Source organism: Lontra canadensis, unplaced genomic scaffold (assembly GCF_010015895.1).
Source record: "Lontra canadensis isolate GAN:19392208 unplaced genomic scaffold, GSC_riverotter_1.0 scaffold32, whole genome shotgun sequence".
Taxonomy (NCBI): domain Eukaryota; kingdom Metazoa; phylum Chordata; class Mammalia; order Carnivora; family Mustelidae; genus Lontra; species Lontra canadensis.
In genome coordinates, this window is record NW_022631026.1 from 18,043,312 (window position 1) to 18,061,782 (window position 18,471).

At 35.7% G+C, this 18,471-nt stretch overlaps 1 protein-coding gene across 2 annotated transcripts in view; it reads right to left on the reverse strand.

Moving 5' to 3' along the window:
* The window catches only part of ATAD2B (ATPase family AAA domain containing 2B), a 152,980-nt gene that overhangs the window by 26,194 nt on the left and 108,315 nt on the right, over positions 1-18,471 (reverse strand). The window contains exons 20-22 of one of the 2 annotated variants that reach the window (XM_032866927.1): positions 12,143-12,278; positions 9,481-9,677; positions 5,767-5,926 (exon numbers count right to left, since the gene is read on the reverse strand). In XM_032866927.1, coding sequence (XP_032722818.1) covers positions 5,767-5,926; positions 9,481-9,677; positions 12,143-12,278 — 493 coding nt within the window. The remainder of the gene's footprint in view (positions 1-5,766; positions 5,927-9,480; positions 9,678-12,142; positions 12,279-18,471) is intronic. The other variant, XM_032866926.1, reaches the window with a different exon arrangement.

Genomic DNA, 18,471 nt, shown 5'->3' on the forward strand with positions numbered 1-18,471 from the left:
TATTTTGGCAAACAGAAGTACATTAGCTGTTCTTTTCCCATAAAATTATTAAGAAAGATTAACATTTTAAGCAAAACTAATTTTTGTGGGATCATTTTTCATCTCAAATTATTTCATAAAAAAGATATTTCATGTATTTACTGGCTCATATCTCCATTATGTTATAATGTCTCCACTTTATAATTTCTATGTAATTTGAAACTCCTTCAGTTAGTACCTAACAAGAGAACAACTGATGAAATTTACTCACTGGCCACATTTATTAAAAACATGCTCCATACATACACCTGTACAGATCCTGTTCCCAATCAGCTTAGAGGCGAACACAAGGTATAAGGATATATGAACAAGTAACCACCTCGGGCCAAGGGAGCAGGTGGTGGAGAGGTAGGTAAAAAGTGTCTCAGAAAAGTTACACAGTGCTATGATTCCAAGATGAAGGGATTACTTATAACTGGAAGGACATTATAAAAAAAAAAACAACCTTTCATGAATGTAGCTTTTAATATTCCTTGAAGGGTAAGTGGATTTTAAAAGATACATGTAGTTTTAAAAAACAATGTACTCTATGTAACTTACACCTCAATAAAACGGGTTTACAAAGAAAAAGCTGTACACTCTCCCAAGAAGGGCAATACATTTAACAAAGGTACCATAAGTTCCAACAGTTAAGACTCGACCTAAACTGAGAAATGGGACCTAAATTTCCTAGGAGAGGATTCCTCCTAGGCTTCTCTCTCCTCATCCCATATACCACCTCTATGATCTCATTCACTCCTACACGCTGATAACTCCAACCAAGTTTTTCGCCCAAATGTCTCCCAAGCTCCAGAACTGTATACACAACTACTACTCTGCAATATCTGTTTTATCTGAGTGCACCAGAAGTTAACTCATGGTAACACGTCCGAAATTAAATATAGCATAATGCCCATCAACCTGTTCCTCCACTGGTTTCCTTCTCATAGTCCTTAACCACTCAGACCACAAACTCAGAAGTCATTCTCGATTTCTGTCAGTCACATCTAATCAATCTGTCACTAAGCTCTCTGTGTTCAATCTCACTAAGCCTACTACATAGGCTTTAGGCATCTTCCAGGCCAGAGCTGTACATTTCCAGCACGGACCACAATTTATCCGTAAGAGAATATCTCATACATGGATGCTCAGTAAATGGAGACTTGGTGAGAAGGGGAATCAATTCATTTCCATTCACTCTTACACCCTATTCCACACTATCCCACCCTATTCTCCAGCCACATTCACTTTCTTTTTATAATTTTGTACACTACTTCTCTCAGCCTGGAATGAATGCCCTTCCTAACCTTAGTCATTTCTGGGTAGTGTCTTCTCCTCTGTGCTCTATTCACACTGTGTACATATTTCTAACAGAGACCTTATAAAACTGCATTATAATAATCTGTGGTCACTTCAAGACAAATTTGTAATTGCTACCTCTATGCTATCTCTATACCTTAATAACCTATTATAATTGCAGGGGCACCTGGATGGCTCAGTCTGTTAAGCATCCAACTCTTGATTTTGGCTCAGGTAACATTCTCAGCGTTCTGGGATTGAGCACCATGATGGGCTCCGTGCTCGAGGTGGGGTGGGGAGGGGTTCTGCTTGAGGATTTCTCTCCCTCTTCCTCTGTTCCTCTCCCATTCATTCCTGCTCTCGCACTCTCTAATAAATAAATAAATCTTTAAAAAAATAAATAAAAATAAGTAGAGCCTTTAAAGAGGTAATTAAGGTAAAATAAGGTTGTATGAATAGGCCCTAATCCAATCTGTGTCCTTATATAAGAGGAGGAAATTTGGATAAAGAGACACCAAGGGTTTGTGCACAAAGAAAAATGACCACATGAGGGCACAGCAAGAAGGTAGCCATCTGCAAGCCAAGGAGAAGCCTCAAGAAAAACCAAACCTGCTGACACTTTCATTTAGGACTTTGAGCCCCCAGAACTGTAAGAAAATTAATTTCTGTTCTTTAAGCCTCTTTTAGTCCATAGCATTTTGTTATGAAAACTCTCTCAAACTAATACCATAACACATAGCATAATGTCTGCCTCAGAGCAGTTATTCAACATGTATTACATCTGAGTATCTCTACCGTTAAGAGGCAAGGACGGTCACAATCATCTTTGTATTCTAAGCACCTGGTTCAGTAACTAGTACATGGTACTCACAAACACTAATAGAAAATATTAATGGGTTTGGCTGAAGCCCACAGAGGGCTCCAAAAGCTAGGGTAAAGCTGTGAGCTTTATTCCTAAGCAAACTGGTACAAAACAGAAGATTCTGAGAAGACTACAAGACTAAGTCTGAACTTTCAGCTAAATGAGCTCAATAATGGTCTGTTTGTGAATGAGACTGGGGGCTAGAGAATGTGATGTCTACAAGACAAAGAATGGGGAATGGCTTAACATATACAGATCCATAAGATAGTAATTAGGGTCAAATATCTGAGATACTAGTTACATTTAGAACTACAAGTTAAAATCCTTCTGGCTAACGTATTTAATTTCTGTCCACATCATCCTCAAGGGAGAGAATTTGGGTAAACACTTAGGCAACATGGATAGCTTTCAAAATACTGGCTTTTGTCTTCTATGTATATGCTAGTTTTTTTCCCAAATGGCCAAGAGTTCTGCAAAACAGAACACTGTAAGCTTCCAAATACTCATGGGAGCTTGTAAAAGTAATACAACACTCATGTAATTTCCACTTGCTACACAACGGACCCTGAGGTTGTTTTCCTAATACATAACAAGTGGTTCTGCTGCTAAGAAAAAAATAAGCCTCTTAACTTAAAGATACGAAATAATCTAAGAGCCAAAATCGTGCTTTTGAATTATATCTTTGCACTCTTTGCATCTAAAACAGTGAAGAAAGAAAGTTATAAGTGTACATGTCAACTCTGTGAGATAGAGCCTTATTCTTTGATTATACAACTGCATCAGATAGGAAAAGCTTATTATGCACCAAAAAACATGGTTTCTTCCTCAAAAGTAGTATTATTTCAATGTGGTTATAATTAAGTAACATAGGGTGAAAAATCTGAATTGACCAGATTGACCTTTATGATTAACCCAATGTGGTTGTAATTAAGTAACATGAGTGGGAAATTTGGAGTGACCTCAACTGGCTTTCTCTAACCATTCAAATTTATTTTTCACTATCAGTCCATAGATTTTTTCCTAAATGTGGTCCAGGGAATTTAATACACAGGTACCCGCTAATCAACGACTTTATGAAAAATTAAGGTACAATTTAAATAAACTAATGATGATAACAAAAATAAAAATATGAACTACTAACCTCTATGGAACACTTAACAAGTCTTAGGCATTATGCTAAGGGCTTAATATATTTAGGTTGAACCATATGAAAACGGTAGTTCCGTAAGATTTAACCTAATACATTTTCTCATTTAACCCATACAACCACCCCAATGAGAAGAATACTTCAATTATCCCTATTTTGCAGATAGAGATACTAAAATGTGAAGGACTAAACTCAATCATGTTAATGAACTAGGTAATAGCAGAACTGGGACTAACACTTAGGTATAAATCCAAAGCCCAAGCTCTTATTACCTCCTACAACCTCTGTATCTTGAAAACTAAGACACAATGTAGGCACTCAAGTACTTTCATACTTTGGTCAAGGCTACTATACACATTTGTGCAGACTGTACCCTCACCAAGGGCCCCAGCAAAGAAATTAAATGAAGCTGACATCCAGCCCATTCTTCACTACCCAAACGTGTGGTCCGGTTGCTGGATGCCATCTACACAGAAGAAGAGGATTCTCTCACTCACACAAAATTGTTATATTGGCTAACAATGGCCCTGATGCTGCTGGTAAAAGAAAAAATTGTGGGAAAAATTTAACAGTACAGATTAAAAGCCTTAGAAGGAAGATATCTATATCTATATCTATATCTGTATGTAGATATAGATATATATTCCTTGATTCAGAAATTCCACTTTAAGAAATTCATTCTAAGCAAAAAAAAAAATTCATTCTAAGGAAACAGGAATGTGCAAAAGATTTATGCTACAGAGATATTCATCAGTGTTATAACAAAGGAAAAAAACTAAAAAATCTAGTATGTCCAACAACAGGGTATTAGTTATAACAGTACATCTACGTGATTAAAATAATGTCGCAGAAATGTATTAACTCATAAACTTTTCACAAAATACTACATGAATGACAAAGTTCACAAAAATTATGTTCTCATCTTAGTAAAAATATTATGCATGTATGTATTCCGTATACAATATATCTGTGTATGTGAGAGAGAAAGAACACAGGGTAATGCAATTACAAGTTACTTTAATTATCTTCTTTGTTTTTAATCTCTAGAACTAATTTTTCTATACAACATATATGATAAAAAGTCAAAACGAAGCAAAAGAAACAAAAACAAACAAGAGGCAAATGTCCTAATACAAAGCTTAACAGCTATGTAAAATGTAATTCTGACTCTAAACTTGGAATTAGGGACTATGACATGCTGTTGTCTAAATTTAGATGAGAAACACATAATTTCATGTGAAAGTGAGAAATCCAGGTCATTCTAACAAGTGGCCTAAGTGCCCATGAATACAGAAGCAAGGCAGAAACTATATTCTATCTTGAGATAACTGAAAGTTAAATCAATGTTAAAGAAGTAAAAAGCATCTTAATTATCTACTGCCTGTTGAAGAAACAGAATTCTCAGCAGAGTGAAAGAATAACAGTCTCTGTCAGATGGAAACTGGCACTATCAGCTGGCCTTGGTGTACTCATATTAAACATATACAATTTTAAGAACACAACATCAGAAAAGGCCACTTGGTGACCATGATGAATCAAGATAAAATCAAGAGCACTCCACAATCATATCTAAACATAGACAAAAGCATGAACATTGTTCTAGCTACAAAAATAACCAAATATAACCCTATCTTGGATAATATGAATGACTGTTTCCCCATCCCAGTTTTAGCCTTGCTCCATTCTTCCATTCTTCCATTCTTCTTGCCTTTCAGGTTCTTCAAATACCTAATCACAAAATTACCCCCACTTTCTAAGAGCATCCAATCTACTACAATGCCTGACATTTCTTAAATCCTCTCCAAAATCCTCAGCACAAGCTCAAATCCCATATAGTTCCAAATGATATATATTCTTTCGTGTTACAATGAATCAGTCAATTCATCTTGTTTTAACTACAGATATGTTCCTAGAGGTCCTTCCTGGAGGGTACTCAAAGAGCTAGGACTACAGATTTGAGTACAGGGTGGGATTAGGAACAAAACAATAAAATAACATTAAAAATACCCACAATCGACAGAATACACGCTGTCGCCCTAAAGGGGTCTTTTACTATATAAACTTATCCTATAATGAGTTCCCATCAATTTGGAATTCCCAGTGTTTATCAGCACTGCTGTTTACTAAACAAATAAATTTCACATTCAATTCTCAATTACTCAGTTTTCCACCCTACCTGAACAAAATAAGAATCTAAGTACAAAAAGTAAAAACTAAACACTGAACAGAATACCTAATATAAAATCCTAATTTAAATCCATTATTTAATTTAATAAAATAATAATTACATTTAAGTATGAGTTCCTCATAAAGAAGTTTCTAAATATAATAATATGTCCTTAAAACTAATTTATCTACCTAAACATGGGCATGCTTTAGTATTTACACTTTCAATTATCTTATTGATCACCAAAGTGAATCTTGCCCAGAGCCTCCTTACCTCCTGGGTCCTTATCTGGATTGTACTCTAGAGCATTGCTACAGATGAGGTCAATATCTTTCAGAAAATCCTTAGCAGTCAGGTAATTATGCTTATCAATTTTAGTTATTACTGTTGATAAATCCATTGGTTCCTTGATTACTTCAAGATAATCTGAAACCTAAAACAAAGAGGATATTTTAATGAAAATTACTTCTATTTCATATGACCTACTCAGAAAAACACAAAACCATGTGGTTATTTAAAAATTAAATATAAATAGCTTAAAAATTACAAATAAGGATAAAGTTATAGAACAATTTATACTACTAAAGTTACTACTTTGAAGTCAACTTTCCATGAAAGCTTTGGTTTCAAGTCATTTCCAAATAAACACTGAAATGTTTCTCATTTTGAAATATAAAAGCCAATTTTGTCAGCTTTTTCCCCCCACCCCAATCCTCTGGATCTACCTGAGAAGAAAACGTATTCATAAAAACACCCAATAAGTATCAATAAATATTACTTCAAGAAATTTTTTGAAGAAAATTAAGAAACATAGATTTTTCATATTACTAAAGAAGTTCTCTCGTAAATCTCTTTAATATCTTTAAACAAAAATATTTTTTCTTTCTCATTTTCTAGGGTGAATCATTTCATGGAAAGTGTTTTCTGCTCCTTTGGAGTCATTACAAACTTTCTGAGTCAATTATACAACAAAAATAAGTATTGCCTTCAATGACTAATAAAAATTTGCTTGGACTTCCCTAACGATAAATGAATTCGCAAGCAAAAGTGCTCTATGTGCCAACTTTCTGGGAGATAACTCAAAATAGGAGGTAGTAAGGATTTGCCCAATGTTTTGTAACATTCAGCCACTAAGAAAGCTCTACCAACCTATTTACCTATTGCCTCCCCCAATGCAATTCTCAAATCACATAATCAGGTTTGATATAAAAGCAGTCTTAGAAACATCTAATTAATCCAGGACCAAATTCTGGAGCTAGGATAATTTCTGTTCTATGAAAAAAAGGTCACTTTTTCTCCACTGTAAATACACACACAAACATATACATATTTTATACATTTTTTAAAAATTTTTAGGTAACTGTGTGGGCATGTGATAATTTTTTAATTTCCAGGAGCTGAAAATTTCCTTATAGGGAAGGCAGTGAAGCTATACTGAACAAATAAGAGCTCAGAAGATATTTATTAGATTCCTGGTTCTGGCATTTGGCATGCCTTGTGTACATATGCAAACTGTTTATTAACTGCAAAGCACTGTAAAAATTTATATAATAGGGGGAGCCTGGGTGGCTCAGTTGGTTTAAGCATCTGCTTCTCCCTCTCCCTCTGCCCTGCCCCTCCACTCATGCTCACTTTCTCTCTCACTATTACACATTTTCTAAAAATTTACATTACTGAAGATTATAAAATTTTTGCTCCAATATCTAATTTTAAGTTCAATGTTTATTTTCTAAACTTCTGTTTTCTCTGAAGTCTGCTTTGGAATTCCACAAAGTTTTTAGACATGTCAAATTCATCATCTGAATATAAATTTTTATTTTTTAGGTTATTTAAATATTATCTTGTGTGGCACCTGGATGGCTCAGTTGGTTAAGCATCTGCCTTTGGATCAGGTCATGATCTAGGGGTCCTGGGATGAGCCTGAGTCCAGCTCCCTGCTCAGCAGGGAGTCTGCTTCTCCCTCTCCCTTTACCCTTTCCCTTCCTCACCCCCCTACCCCTGCTCTCTCTTTTTCAAATAAATAAAATGTTTAAAAAAAAAAAAAGGTATCTTGTTTTCCCTTCATGCTTCAGAGAGACCTCTGTTTTCAGCTTTAAGAGCAAAGCACCAGAAGCAGAATGAACATTAAAAAAAGAATAAAACAGAAAATAAGAAAACATAACCCTTGAATAAAAGTTTTATCTAATCAACATTTTCTATTCCCTTCCAATGCCTTACCACCCTTTATAAAACTTTTATTCTACCACAGATGGCATTTGAAATCTGATCATTTCTTCTGTTTAGAATGAAGAGAGTTCTCTGGGGGAAGGGCAAAACTGGTTCACTCCCAGTAGAGTAGGTTGACTTGAAGTCAAGCCCTTATCAATTAAGTGTCAGAGGGGCACCTGCGTGGCTCAGTCGTTAAGCTTCCGCCTTCAGCTCAGGTCATGATCCCAGGATCTTGGGATCAAGCCCTGTGTCAGGCTCCCAGCTTGGTGGGGGGCCTTCTCCTCTCTCTTCCACTCACCCTGCTTGTGTTCCCTCTCTCACTGTCTCTCTGTCAAATAAATAAATAAAACCTTAAAAAAAAAAAAATTTAATTGTCAGAGACCCATACCCAATTTCAAATAAAAATAAACATCTAAAATAATCTTTAAAGTAGTCTGACAGTTTTAAGATTATCTGGTAACACTAAGAGGGGAAAAATGTTCCAAAAATGTAAAATGTTATGTATTAATTGCTAAAGCAAATTAGGCAATTCCTGTCTTTTCAGTAGAAAAAGATTTAAGCTATAGCTGTGATATAATGTAAGGAATGTGGACTTTGAATTTCAAAAAATCTTTCAGTCTTGGCTATGTCGCTTGCCTAGGAGCCTCAGTTTCCTGAGCTGCAACATAAGAATAATAATGACCTTGTGAGGTTGTTAAAAGGATCAGTGGATAAAACTATGTATTGTGGATAAATAAAAATATACAAATAAAGTTACAGACAGTCCCTTTACTCCAAAAAACAAACAAAAACCAAAAATGGAAAAATAGCTACTTTCAGAGGGGAAAAAACCCATAATGCTAGCTTATTCTTTCTGGTCATAGATGACGTAATGATTCCAAAGGAATCTGCTCAGGTCCAAAAGTACAGATTTCACAACAAGGACACAACATTAAACTATGAATCATTTCATAATTCAAATTAAAAAAAAAAGATGGAAGAAAAAACTTAAAACCAACAACACCAAAGCTGTTCAAACATGGAGTCTGAACTATAAGAAGAAGGTCAGTAAAGACTATATTGTGTTCATCCACACACTACATTATCCCAGGATAAAAAAAAACAAAAACAAAAACAAAACAAAACAAAAAAAATTTCATCTACAGTATTATAGTAGATTCCAAATGGAAAATTTCTTTTCTTATCATCACAAACCATGCTCCCACAAGGACACAAAACAATACACATAAAAAGTGAGAAATTTTCCACTGGGAGCAGAGAAAAATCCTTGCAGGGAAAAACAATTTTAGTTACACAGGATATACTTAACTTCAAACAGCATCTTTTAGTCACAGGCATTTCCAAAATATGAAAGATAAATTTCAGGTTTCTTTGCCACCACTTTCGCTAAAGTATACATAATTTGGAAAATGCCAAAATTAATTGGTATTGGTTGGTTAACACCAATATACTTTTTAAGAGCAAGATTTATCCTGGAATAAAAATAGTCTAGTATGGACATTTCACTAAAGTAACTTTTAATCCTCTTCTTAAACTGAAGAGATAGAGATCACAAAGATCAATACTAATTAAGAGGACATACAAATTGGTCACTATTTTCATCCAAAAGTCACCAGATTTTTGCTGATGACATCGGTAGTTATCACATGGATTAAAATTTTACAGGCTAGGGGTAATATTCATCCATGCCTTTGTTTTTTTTCCTTCCAAAAAAAGATGTCAACATTTTTTTCTTTTAGCCAGTTCAACTTCACTGTTTGCACACTACTGAAACAAGACCTCTTCAATATCCACCGGTTTGCTGAAGATGTTAAAGCGTTTATCTGTGGCCAGCCTCTTGGTTACATCCCTGAGAAACAACCGCAACTCTCTTAAAGTATTTTCCTCCTGGTCCTCCATCCGGTTTTTTTCTGATTCTGATAACTGACGAGGTGGAGAAGGTAGTGCAAGGGGAAGCACTTCCATAGCACAAAGACCTAAAGAAAACAGAAGAAAATGTTAAGATTCCAACAGATCCAGGACAGCAATTATTTTTCTGGCATTCACTCAAAAAAGAATTCCAAGTACATACAAACCACCTGTAAAGCCAGTAAGTAAAAATGTGAATGGAAAGTAACAGTACATTAGAGAATAGATTTAATAAAACAATTCATAGTAGGACTCCTTTAAATGGCAAATGATATATATGATTTTAAATAATTTGATTTTGAAATATGATTTACATAAAACTTACTAGAACTATTTCAAATCAACAAAAATATCTTTAGGTGAAGAACTATATGCTGATTTGCTTAAAGTCAATGTTGTTTAAAAACCCTCTTCTCAAAATGGGGTTGCCTTATTTGCATGAAAGTGAAATAGGCAAGTAACCATTCTCTGGTCCTTCCCCCTCCCAAAAGTTCTAATTTTAGACAAGTCCTCTATTCATATTCTTAATACAACATAGTAGGGGTAGTGAATGGCATGTACCTGCGCAGGGAGCAAAAAAAAAAATTACAAACTGGGGGCACCTGGATGGCTCAGTCGTTTACCTGACTCTCGACTTCAGCTTAGCTCATATCTCAGGATCATGAGATCGAGCCCTGTGTGGGGCTCTGTGCTGTGCAGTGGAACCTGCTCAAGACTCTCCCTCTCTCTCTGCCCCTCCCTACCCTCTCTTTCCCTCAAAAAAAAAAGGGGGGGGAGGGACTAGAAGAAGAATCCCCAAAACATGAATAAGATAGAAAATCCAGTCTAGTGTTATATATAAAATCTATAATATTCACTATCTACCCTAAAACAAACAAAAATCTCAAAAGGTAAAGTATTAACTTTCCTAAACACATTATTCCCTAATTCCTTAAAAGACTTTCCCAGTATCACACTGAATTTCAGGATTAAACTTTTAAGGATTATGGCTGATTTCCCAATAGCCCCTAAGATGAAAAATGAAAGTAAATAGAAGCAACTCAAAAAGAAAAAGAATTATGTTAATCCTTAACACAGAAAATTCAATCTATGAATGAGACTAAAATGTATCTGGAATATGCAAGATAAAATGAATCATTTTCATAATGAAATATTTTGAAAACTTATTTAGATTAACGGGAGGGAACAACCAATAATCAGAAGGTATAACTTCCATATTTAATTTCCCAAGGTTTCTAGGGGGAAAAAACCCCACAACTTCAGCCATTTGATAGATGCTCATTTTTAGAACTCTGAGAAAATGTGGAAATGAGTCACTAAAGAACAATTAAATGACTGACGTGTTGGAAAGATAATCAATAAAAAACAGAAGTAGAATTCAGAAAAGCAAGGACTTGGAAGGGGTAGAAATGTATTTAATATCCTCCAATAACCACATGAGAAACATAAAGATAGAATGATGGCAAAGACACTTAAAAACTTGTAACAGGATTGCTATTTTCAAGAAGAGGCTGAAAGATTACAAAGAAGACCTCATCTTTTATACATTTTTAAGACTAGAAAGAGTCTCTTAAGCGACTTAGAATGCATTCCTCATTTAAGTCAAGGGGCTGAAATTTGAAATATTATGCTACTAAGCCAAATCCAAGAAAATTCTAATACTTAAAGTCATGATGGGTTTCCAAGTTCCTACCATAAGATACCTAACAGAATAGGTACTCAATAAAAATGTGAAAAATAAATAAACCAGAAAAGGCAAACATTCTGATCATCTCTTGACCCATCACACCTACAAAGTAATCAGCACACCACCCAGTGTTCTCAAAATTATTGTTCAAGTCCTCTGTACTTGAACTAAAACAGAACAGAATTGAAGACTTTTTGAGCCTCAGAATGTGAAATCTACCAGAGCACCTGAACTGAAATGATAAGAAGACTTCATTAACAGTCGCTTTTTAGTAAAGCTGTAACTATGAGGCTGTACTTCATAATCTCAAGTCAGGTAAACACAATTGCCTCTCCATCTAAAGAGAAATTTCCATCCAAAGAAAATGTGTCCATCTAATGAGAAGAATCTAAAAAACTGACTTTACTTCCACACAAAAAAATTTTTTTTTAAAGTGACAAGAAAGGGCTTTTTTTTTTCTCTTCTTTCTTTTTTTTTTAATTTTATTTTATTTTTAATAAACATATAATATATTTTAATCCCCAGGGGTACAGGTGTGTGAAACGCCAGGTTTACATACTTCACAGAGAAAGGGCATTTTTTAAAGAGATTTTATTTATTTATTTGACAGAATGAGAAAGAGAAAGAGAGCACAGCAGGAGTGGCAGGCAGAGGGAGAGTAGAAGCAGGCTCCCTGGAGAGAAGGGGGAACCTGATGTGGGATTCAAACTCAGGACTCCAGGATCATGACCTGAGCTGAAGGCAGTTGCTTAACCAACTGAGCCACGCAGGCGCCCAGAAAGGGCATTTCTTAATTCCACTCCCCATCCCCTTCCCCCATTTCCCTAAAGGCTTTGGGAACTTTACCAGTGTGTTTCCTCCGTGGTGGAGCCATTGATGCCTGATTGAGAATCAATTCTTGGAAAAATTTTCTTCTGTCTTCTTCAATAGGCCTTTGAATATACAAGACCTCTTCATACTGTATTCTAAAGATACATTTAACCTACACACATACACACAAAGACATTAAATATGTAGAGAATTAAAAGTATACTTATTATACCAAACTACAATTTCTTCAACTTCCAATACAATCTTTAATTTTTATTCATGTGGGGTTCACGTGGGGTTAGTTAACCTAGTCCTAAGGCTATGCTGTTGAGAGATTCAACCTCATTGTCTAATCTGTAATGGCAGAATGACCAGTTGCCCAAGTTATTAATACATTATACTATCTCTGGAAGAGTCAACAAATAATAGCAGAAAGGATAACCAATTATAACAGTTAGATGGCAAATTTCAAAGGCCTTCTTGCATAAGAGCTAGAAAGGAATGACCTAGAATCTACACTAGAGAGCTGGAAGGATGCTAACAACACCGCCTTCTTGTACATTATTTCTGTGTACTTCCTATTCAGTGATTTCCTTTCCTGGGCTCTTTTCAACCCAAGTCTATTCCACTGCATCTTCCGGAATCCTGGTTTCACTGCAAATAAACTAAACCTTCAGTTTCTCCCCAGAACGCTCCATAGTAACACCACCTTCCACGCAGAACTCCCAAGCAATATTAAGCCAGTCATTCTCACATCCCTCAATTCCTCGCACTGATGATTACATACTCTCCTTTGTTTACCTCCTCTATAGAGCCTTTGACCCCAGATGTCCCCCTTGCAAGACAGGCTGCTTAAAACCTCATCATCCACATTAATTCTACACACTTCAATTTTTATGTTTTCCTAGAAGGTCTGTATTCCACTTCTAGACACCAAACTCCCTGAGAACAGGGACTATCCCTTATTCATCCGTTTTCCTACAGCTACCACAATGACTGGGACATACTAATGTGTAATTAGCATGGAATCAATGAGTAAAGTTTGCAATTTCCTTCCCCTAGATCAAAATGGCAACTGCAAATGAAAATGGGAAAAGGTAACTAATATAGAAAGAAGAACCAACTACAAGACAATGAGAAAACACTGGATCAAAATTTGAAACATTTGATCCTAGCCCAAATTTAGTCACACGTTTATGATAAACATTAGATAATTCATTCTTTGTTATGTCTAAGTACTTACTGGATTGAAGACTAAAAATTTCTAAATATTTCAATCTTTAGAACAATGAAGTATATATAGGAGTCCTTCATTTTATACTTGAGAAAACTTAAACTTGAAAAGGTTTATGTAATTGGCTAAAGATCACAAAGTAAATAAAAAAAAACAACCCTACATTATGTAATTTCTAAAGGCCTTTTCCAACTCTAAAATTCTAACACGGAAAAGAATGAAAAGTAGAATTCAAAATTTGGATGGGGAACTATTTACCTCAACACGAAGCCAAATCCTTTAAGAATTTATAAAAATTTCACCATGTGCCCTTCCAATATTTTTTTTGTAGACTACTTTCATGTAAAATTCCCCCCAACCCTTTGATCTATGCTTCACTGGTCCTTCCTCAAAAGCTCTACAAAGCAAATTTACCACTGAATGCCCATGGTGTGCTAAATATAATGCCAAATCCTGCCATTACAAACTTGAAGGAAATACAATTACTTCCTGCTGTCAAGGATCTTAAAAATTTCATAAGAAAGCATTACGGTACCACACCAGAAGTGTCCTAACACTCATTGAGAAACAGAAGAGACTCTGCAAGAGGTAGGGGTGAAGAGGCATTAGATGAGATACAGCAGAAATAGCTAACATTACCTGGGTCTTGAAAAATAAATAGAATGCAATACCCTAGAAGTACCAGGATTTTGTTCAAGAGTAGCAAAACATCTCATCTCAGTTTTAAATATTCTCTCTTCGGATCATTTTTCAACACTGTGTTAAACTTTGTGAATACAAAAGCATACCAAGAGTAAGTCTGTGGTAATACTCTAAAACTCTTGCCAGGTTATTACCAACAGCTTAGATCCATCACTTTACAAGTAGGCTCATTTCACTTTAAATTTACTCCTAGCTTTATCTTCTGACAGTCCCAGCCTCAAATTTCATGCTGCAACTAGACAAGAAGCCTCAGATAACTCCCTGAAATCATGCTTTCTCACACTGGTTCACAATGATCTCTATATGTGCTATCCACTCTTTCCTAAACTTGTTGTTTTGTTTTTGTTTTGTTTTTTTTAAGATTTTATTTATTTATTTCACAGACAGAGATCACAAGCAGGCAGAGAGGGAAGCAGAGAGAGAGGGGGAAGCAGGCTCCCCACCAAGCAGAGAGCCCGATGCGATGCGGGGCTTGATCCCAGGACCCTGGATCATGACCTGAGCCAAAGGCAGAGGCTTTAACCCACTGAACCACCCAGGTGCCCCTCTAACCCTGTTTTTAACCCTCCACTCAAGCCAATGCTTTCTGGATGATGCTTTCTCTGACCTTCCCAGATACACACAAGCGTACCTTCTAAAACCCCTTATTAAACTTTAATTTCAATGATTTTTAGTAAATTAATTCAGTTGTGCAACCATCACAAGTCAGTTTTAAAACATTTCCATTATCTCCAAAGATCACCCTCATGCCCATCAATCCCTCTCATACTCACACTCCCCACCCAACAACCACTGATTTAACTGTCTCTAGGGATGTGCCTTTTCTAGAAACTGTATCATGTAGTCTGTTCTCTAGCTTCTCTCACTTAGCATAATATACTGAAGCTCATCCATACTGTAGAACGTTATCAGTTCATTCCATTTAATGCTGAACAGTATTTCACTGTGTGTATATATAAATGTTTGGTTTCCCCAATCACCAGTGAATGAATAATGGGCTGTTTCCACTATTATGAATAATGGTAGTAGGAACATTTGCTTTCAAGTCTTTGTATGAACATATTTCTCTTCTGTAGTTACCTAGGAGTGGAAATGCTGAGTCATATCATAAGTTTATGACTTCCATCTTAAGAACTGCCAATTTTTCAAAAAATGACTACATGCTTTACAATTCCACCACCAGTGTATAAGGCCTCCACTTTCTCTAACATCCTTTGCCAACACTCAATACTGTCTAGTAGTTGTGCAGTAGTATCCCATTCCTGAATGACTAATGAATTAACAATCTTTTCCCATGCTTTATTAGCCCAAGAGAATACATACTCTTCGGTGAAATGTCTATTTAAATCTTAACTATAGTGTTTTTTTCCTTAATTGTGGTAAAATAGTCATAACATAAAATTTGCCATTTTTATCATTTTTAATTATACAGTCTGTACCATTAAATATATTCTCATTGTTATGCAACTATCGAACCATCGAACTCCAAAACTTTTTCATCCTCCCCAAGTGAAATACTGCATCCAGTAAATACTGATACCCCTACTCTCCCTTTCCCCAGCCTCTGACAATCACCATTCTACTTTCTATCTCTGTGAATATGACTACTCTAGAACTTTTTAGAAGAGGAATCACGTATTTGTCCATAGTGACAGGCCTATTTCACTTGGCATGATGTCTTCAAGGTTTATCTATGCTGTAGCCTGTGTTAAAATTCCCTTCCATTTTAAAGCTAAAAATGTTATACTGTATGCATATGCCACATTTTTTTTATCCAGCTATCTGATGATGGACATTTGTATGTTTCTACCTTTTGGCTATTGTGAAAATGCGACTATGAACATGGGTATACAAATACCTGTTTGAATCGCTGCTTTCACTTCTTTTGAGTGTATGCTCAAAAGCAGAATTGCTGGATCATAGGATAATTCTGTTTAACTTTTTAAGGAATCACTGTACAATTTATTTTCAATGACCCTGTGCAATTTTATATTCCCACCAGAAATATACAATGGCTCAAATTTCTTCAGGTCCTGACCAACATTAGCTATTTTCTGTTTGTTTGTTTGTTTGTTTGTTTTTTAAGATTTTTATTTATTTGACAGAGAGCAAAAGAGCACAAGCAGAGGGAGAAGCAGGCTCTCTACTGAGCAGAGAGTCCGATGCGGGACTCGATCCCAGGACTCTGGGATCATGACCTGAGCCCAAGGCCACTTAATCGACTGAGCCATCAGGCATCCGCATTTTCTGTTTTTATGATAATAGCCATCCTAATGGGTATGAACTGACATCTCATTGTGGTCTCAATTTGATTTCCCTTTTGATTAGTGATGTTCAATATCTTTTCATATGCTATTGGCCATGTGAATATGGCTTCTTTAGGGGAAGTATGGTTGGCTGGGTTTTTATTCTTCAGTTGTAGAGCTATTTACTCTGGATATCAACCCTTTATGAGATATATGATTTGCAAGTACCTTCTGCCATTCTGTGGGTTGCTTTTTCAGTCTTTTTTCAGCTTTTTCAGGTGGGGCTTGAACTCGTGACCCCAAGATCAAGAGTTGCATTCTCTAGTGAACTGTGTCAGCCAGGCACCCTGAAAGAGTTCTAATACATTCTGCATGTAAGTCTTACCAAGATATGCAATTTGATGTATCTGAAATATTTTTTTCCCAGTCTGTGGCTTGTTTCCTCATTTTCTTAATGGTGTCTTTTTAAAAGTATTTAATTTTGATAAAGCTAACTTTATCAGGTTTTTCCTGGATTGTTTTCTTACATATTATATACATATTTTACATGCTATACTATCATAGCACTCCTCATACTGTATTATTTTTTCCAGGTCTCTCTTCCTTCTACGCTTTTTTAAAAAATATATGCGTATTTTTATTTATGGGGGTAGGGAGCAGAGGGAGAGGGAAAGAGAATCTCAAACAGACTCTGTGCTGGGTGTGGAGCCTGACCTCACGACCCTGAGATCATGACTGAGCCAAAATAAAGAACTGGACACTTAACCAACTAAGCCACCCAGTTGGCCCACTCTGAACTTTGAATTATTAGAGAACAGTGGCTATCTTTTGGTTTTTCACCTATTTTATTCATTCATTCATTCAATAAAGATTAACCATACTGGAAATATGTACATGTATGTATGTGTCAGTTTGTGAGTATTCTGTATGTGTGTACACATAAGGGAGCTAAGCACGCTGAATGAAAGCACGAGAAAAACAGACACTGGGCCTGCCTCCAACAAATTCACTTATTATGACAGTGCATTGCACACAATAGTCACACAACAAGTTTTTGATGAATAAACAATGGTTCTAATTTGACAAATACAAAACTTACTTCCCTGACCACTCATCAGCCTAAGCATCACAATATCCAGAAATGGTCTCTCTGCGTCTTATAGAGTACAGTGCATTGTAAGTGCATGACCTTTGTAATCAGGCAAATATGGGTTCAAAACTTTGCTTTGCCATACTAGCTGTGAGTTTCTTCATCTGTCAAATGGGAAAACGACAGTAATACTTTTCTTACTGAACAGTTAAAAAAACTTGTGTTAGATAATAAATGTAACTGGCTTCTACAAGTGCCTGGGAATAGTTGCCTAAGTGGCAGCAAATCTTTCATTACCAGAATCTTTTCATTTCACCTCATTTATTAAATCTTAGAGGTGTCAGTCCCCAGTTTTAAAGGTAGAGTTCATTCAGACTCTAATGGGGAAAATTAATGTTTTAAGACACAAGATCTCAAAGATAAAAGGAATGGGAAATTAGGTCAGAAATGAACCTAAGACAGTGTTCATGAATAAAATCTGCTTTCCTCAAAACAAAGTAAGTAAATAATCCATTAAATAAAAATAAACTGACATTTTACCTTAACATAGTAATAATTCATGCTCATTTATTGCAGATAGTTGTAATTTTAAAAGACTTAAAATAACCTCTTTCCTTGTAAATTTTAGGAATCAACTAATTGTTATACAACAAAAATATCAATACTGGGGCGCCTGGGTGGCTCAGTGGTTAAAGCCTCTGCCTTCGGCTCAGGTCATGATCTCAGGGTCCTGGGATCGAGTCCCGCACTGGGCTCTCTGCTCAGCAGGGAGCCTGCCTCCTCCTCCTCTCTCTCTCTGCCTGCCTCTCTATTTGTGATCTGTCAAATAAATTAAAAAAAAAATCTTAAAAAAAAATATCAATACTAAGATACTTCTCTTGTATACGTGAATCATTCATCTGAGTTTTCAATGCCCCTACTTGGATTTCTCTACTTAAGTTATTGATTTTTAACTCCCAGTTCCCATGATAAGCTGAGAGACACAAAAAGACATGAAATACTGAAATAACAAAATGCTGCTTGTAATCTTTACTTTCCTAAGTGTAGCTAATGCGATATTTCCTTAAAATTCATTTCCAGGGGGACTTGGGTG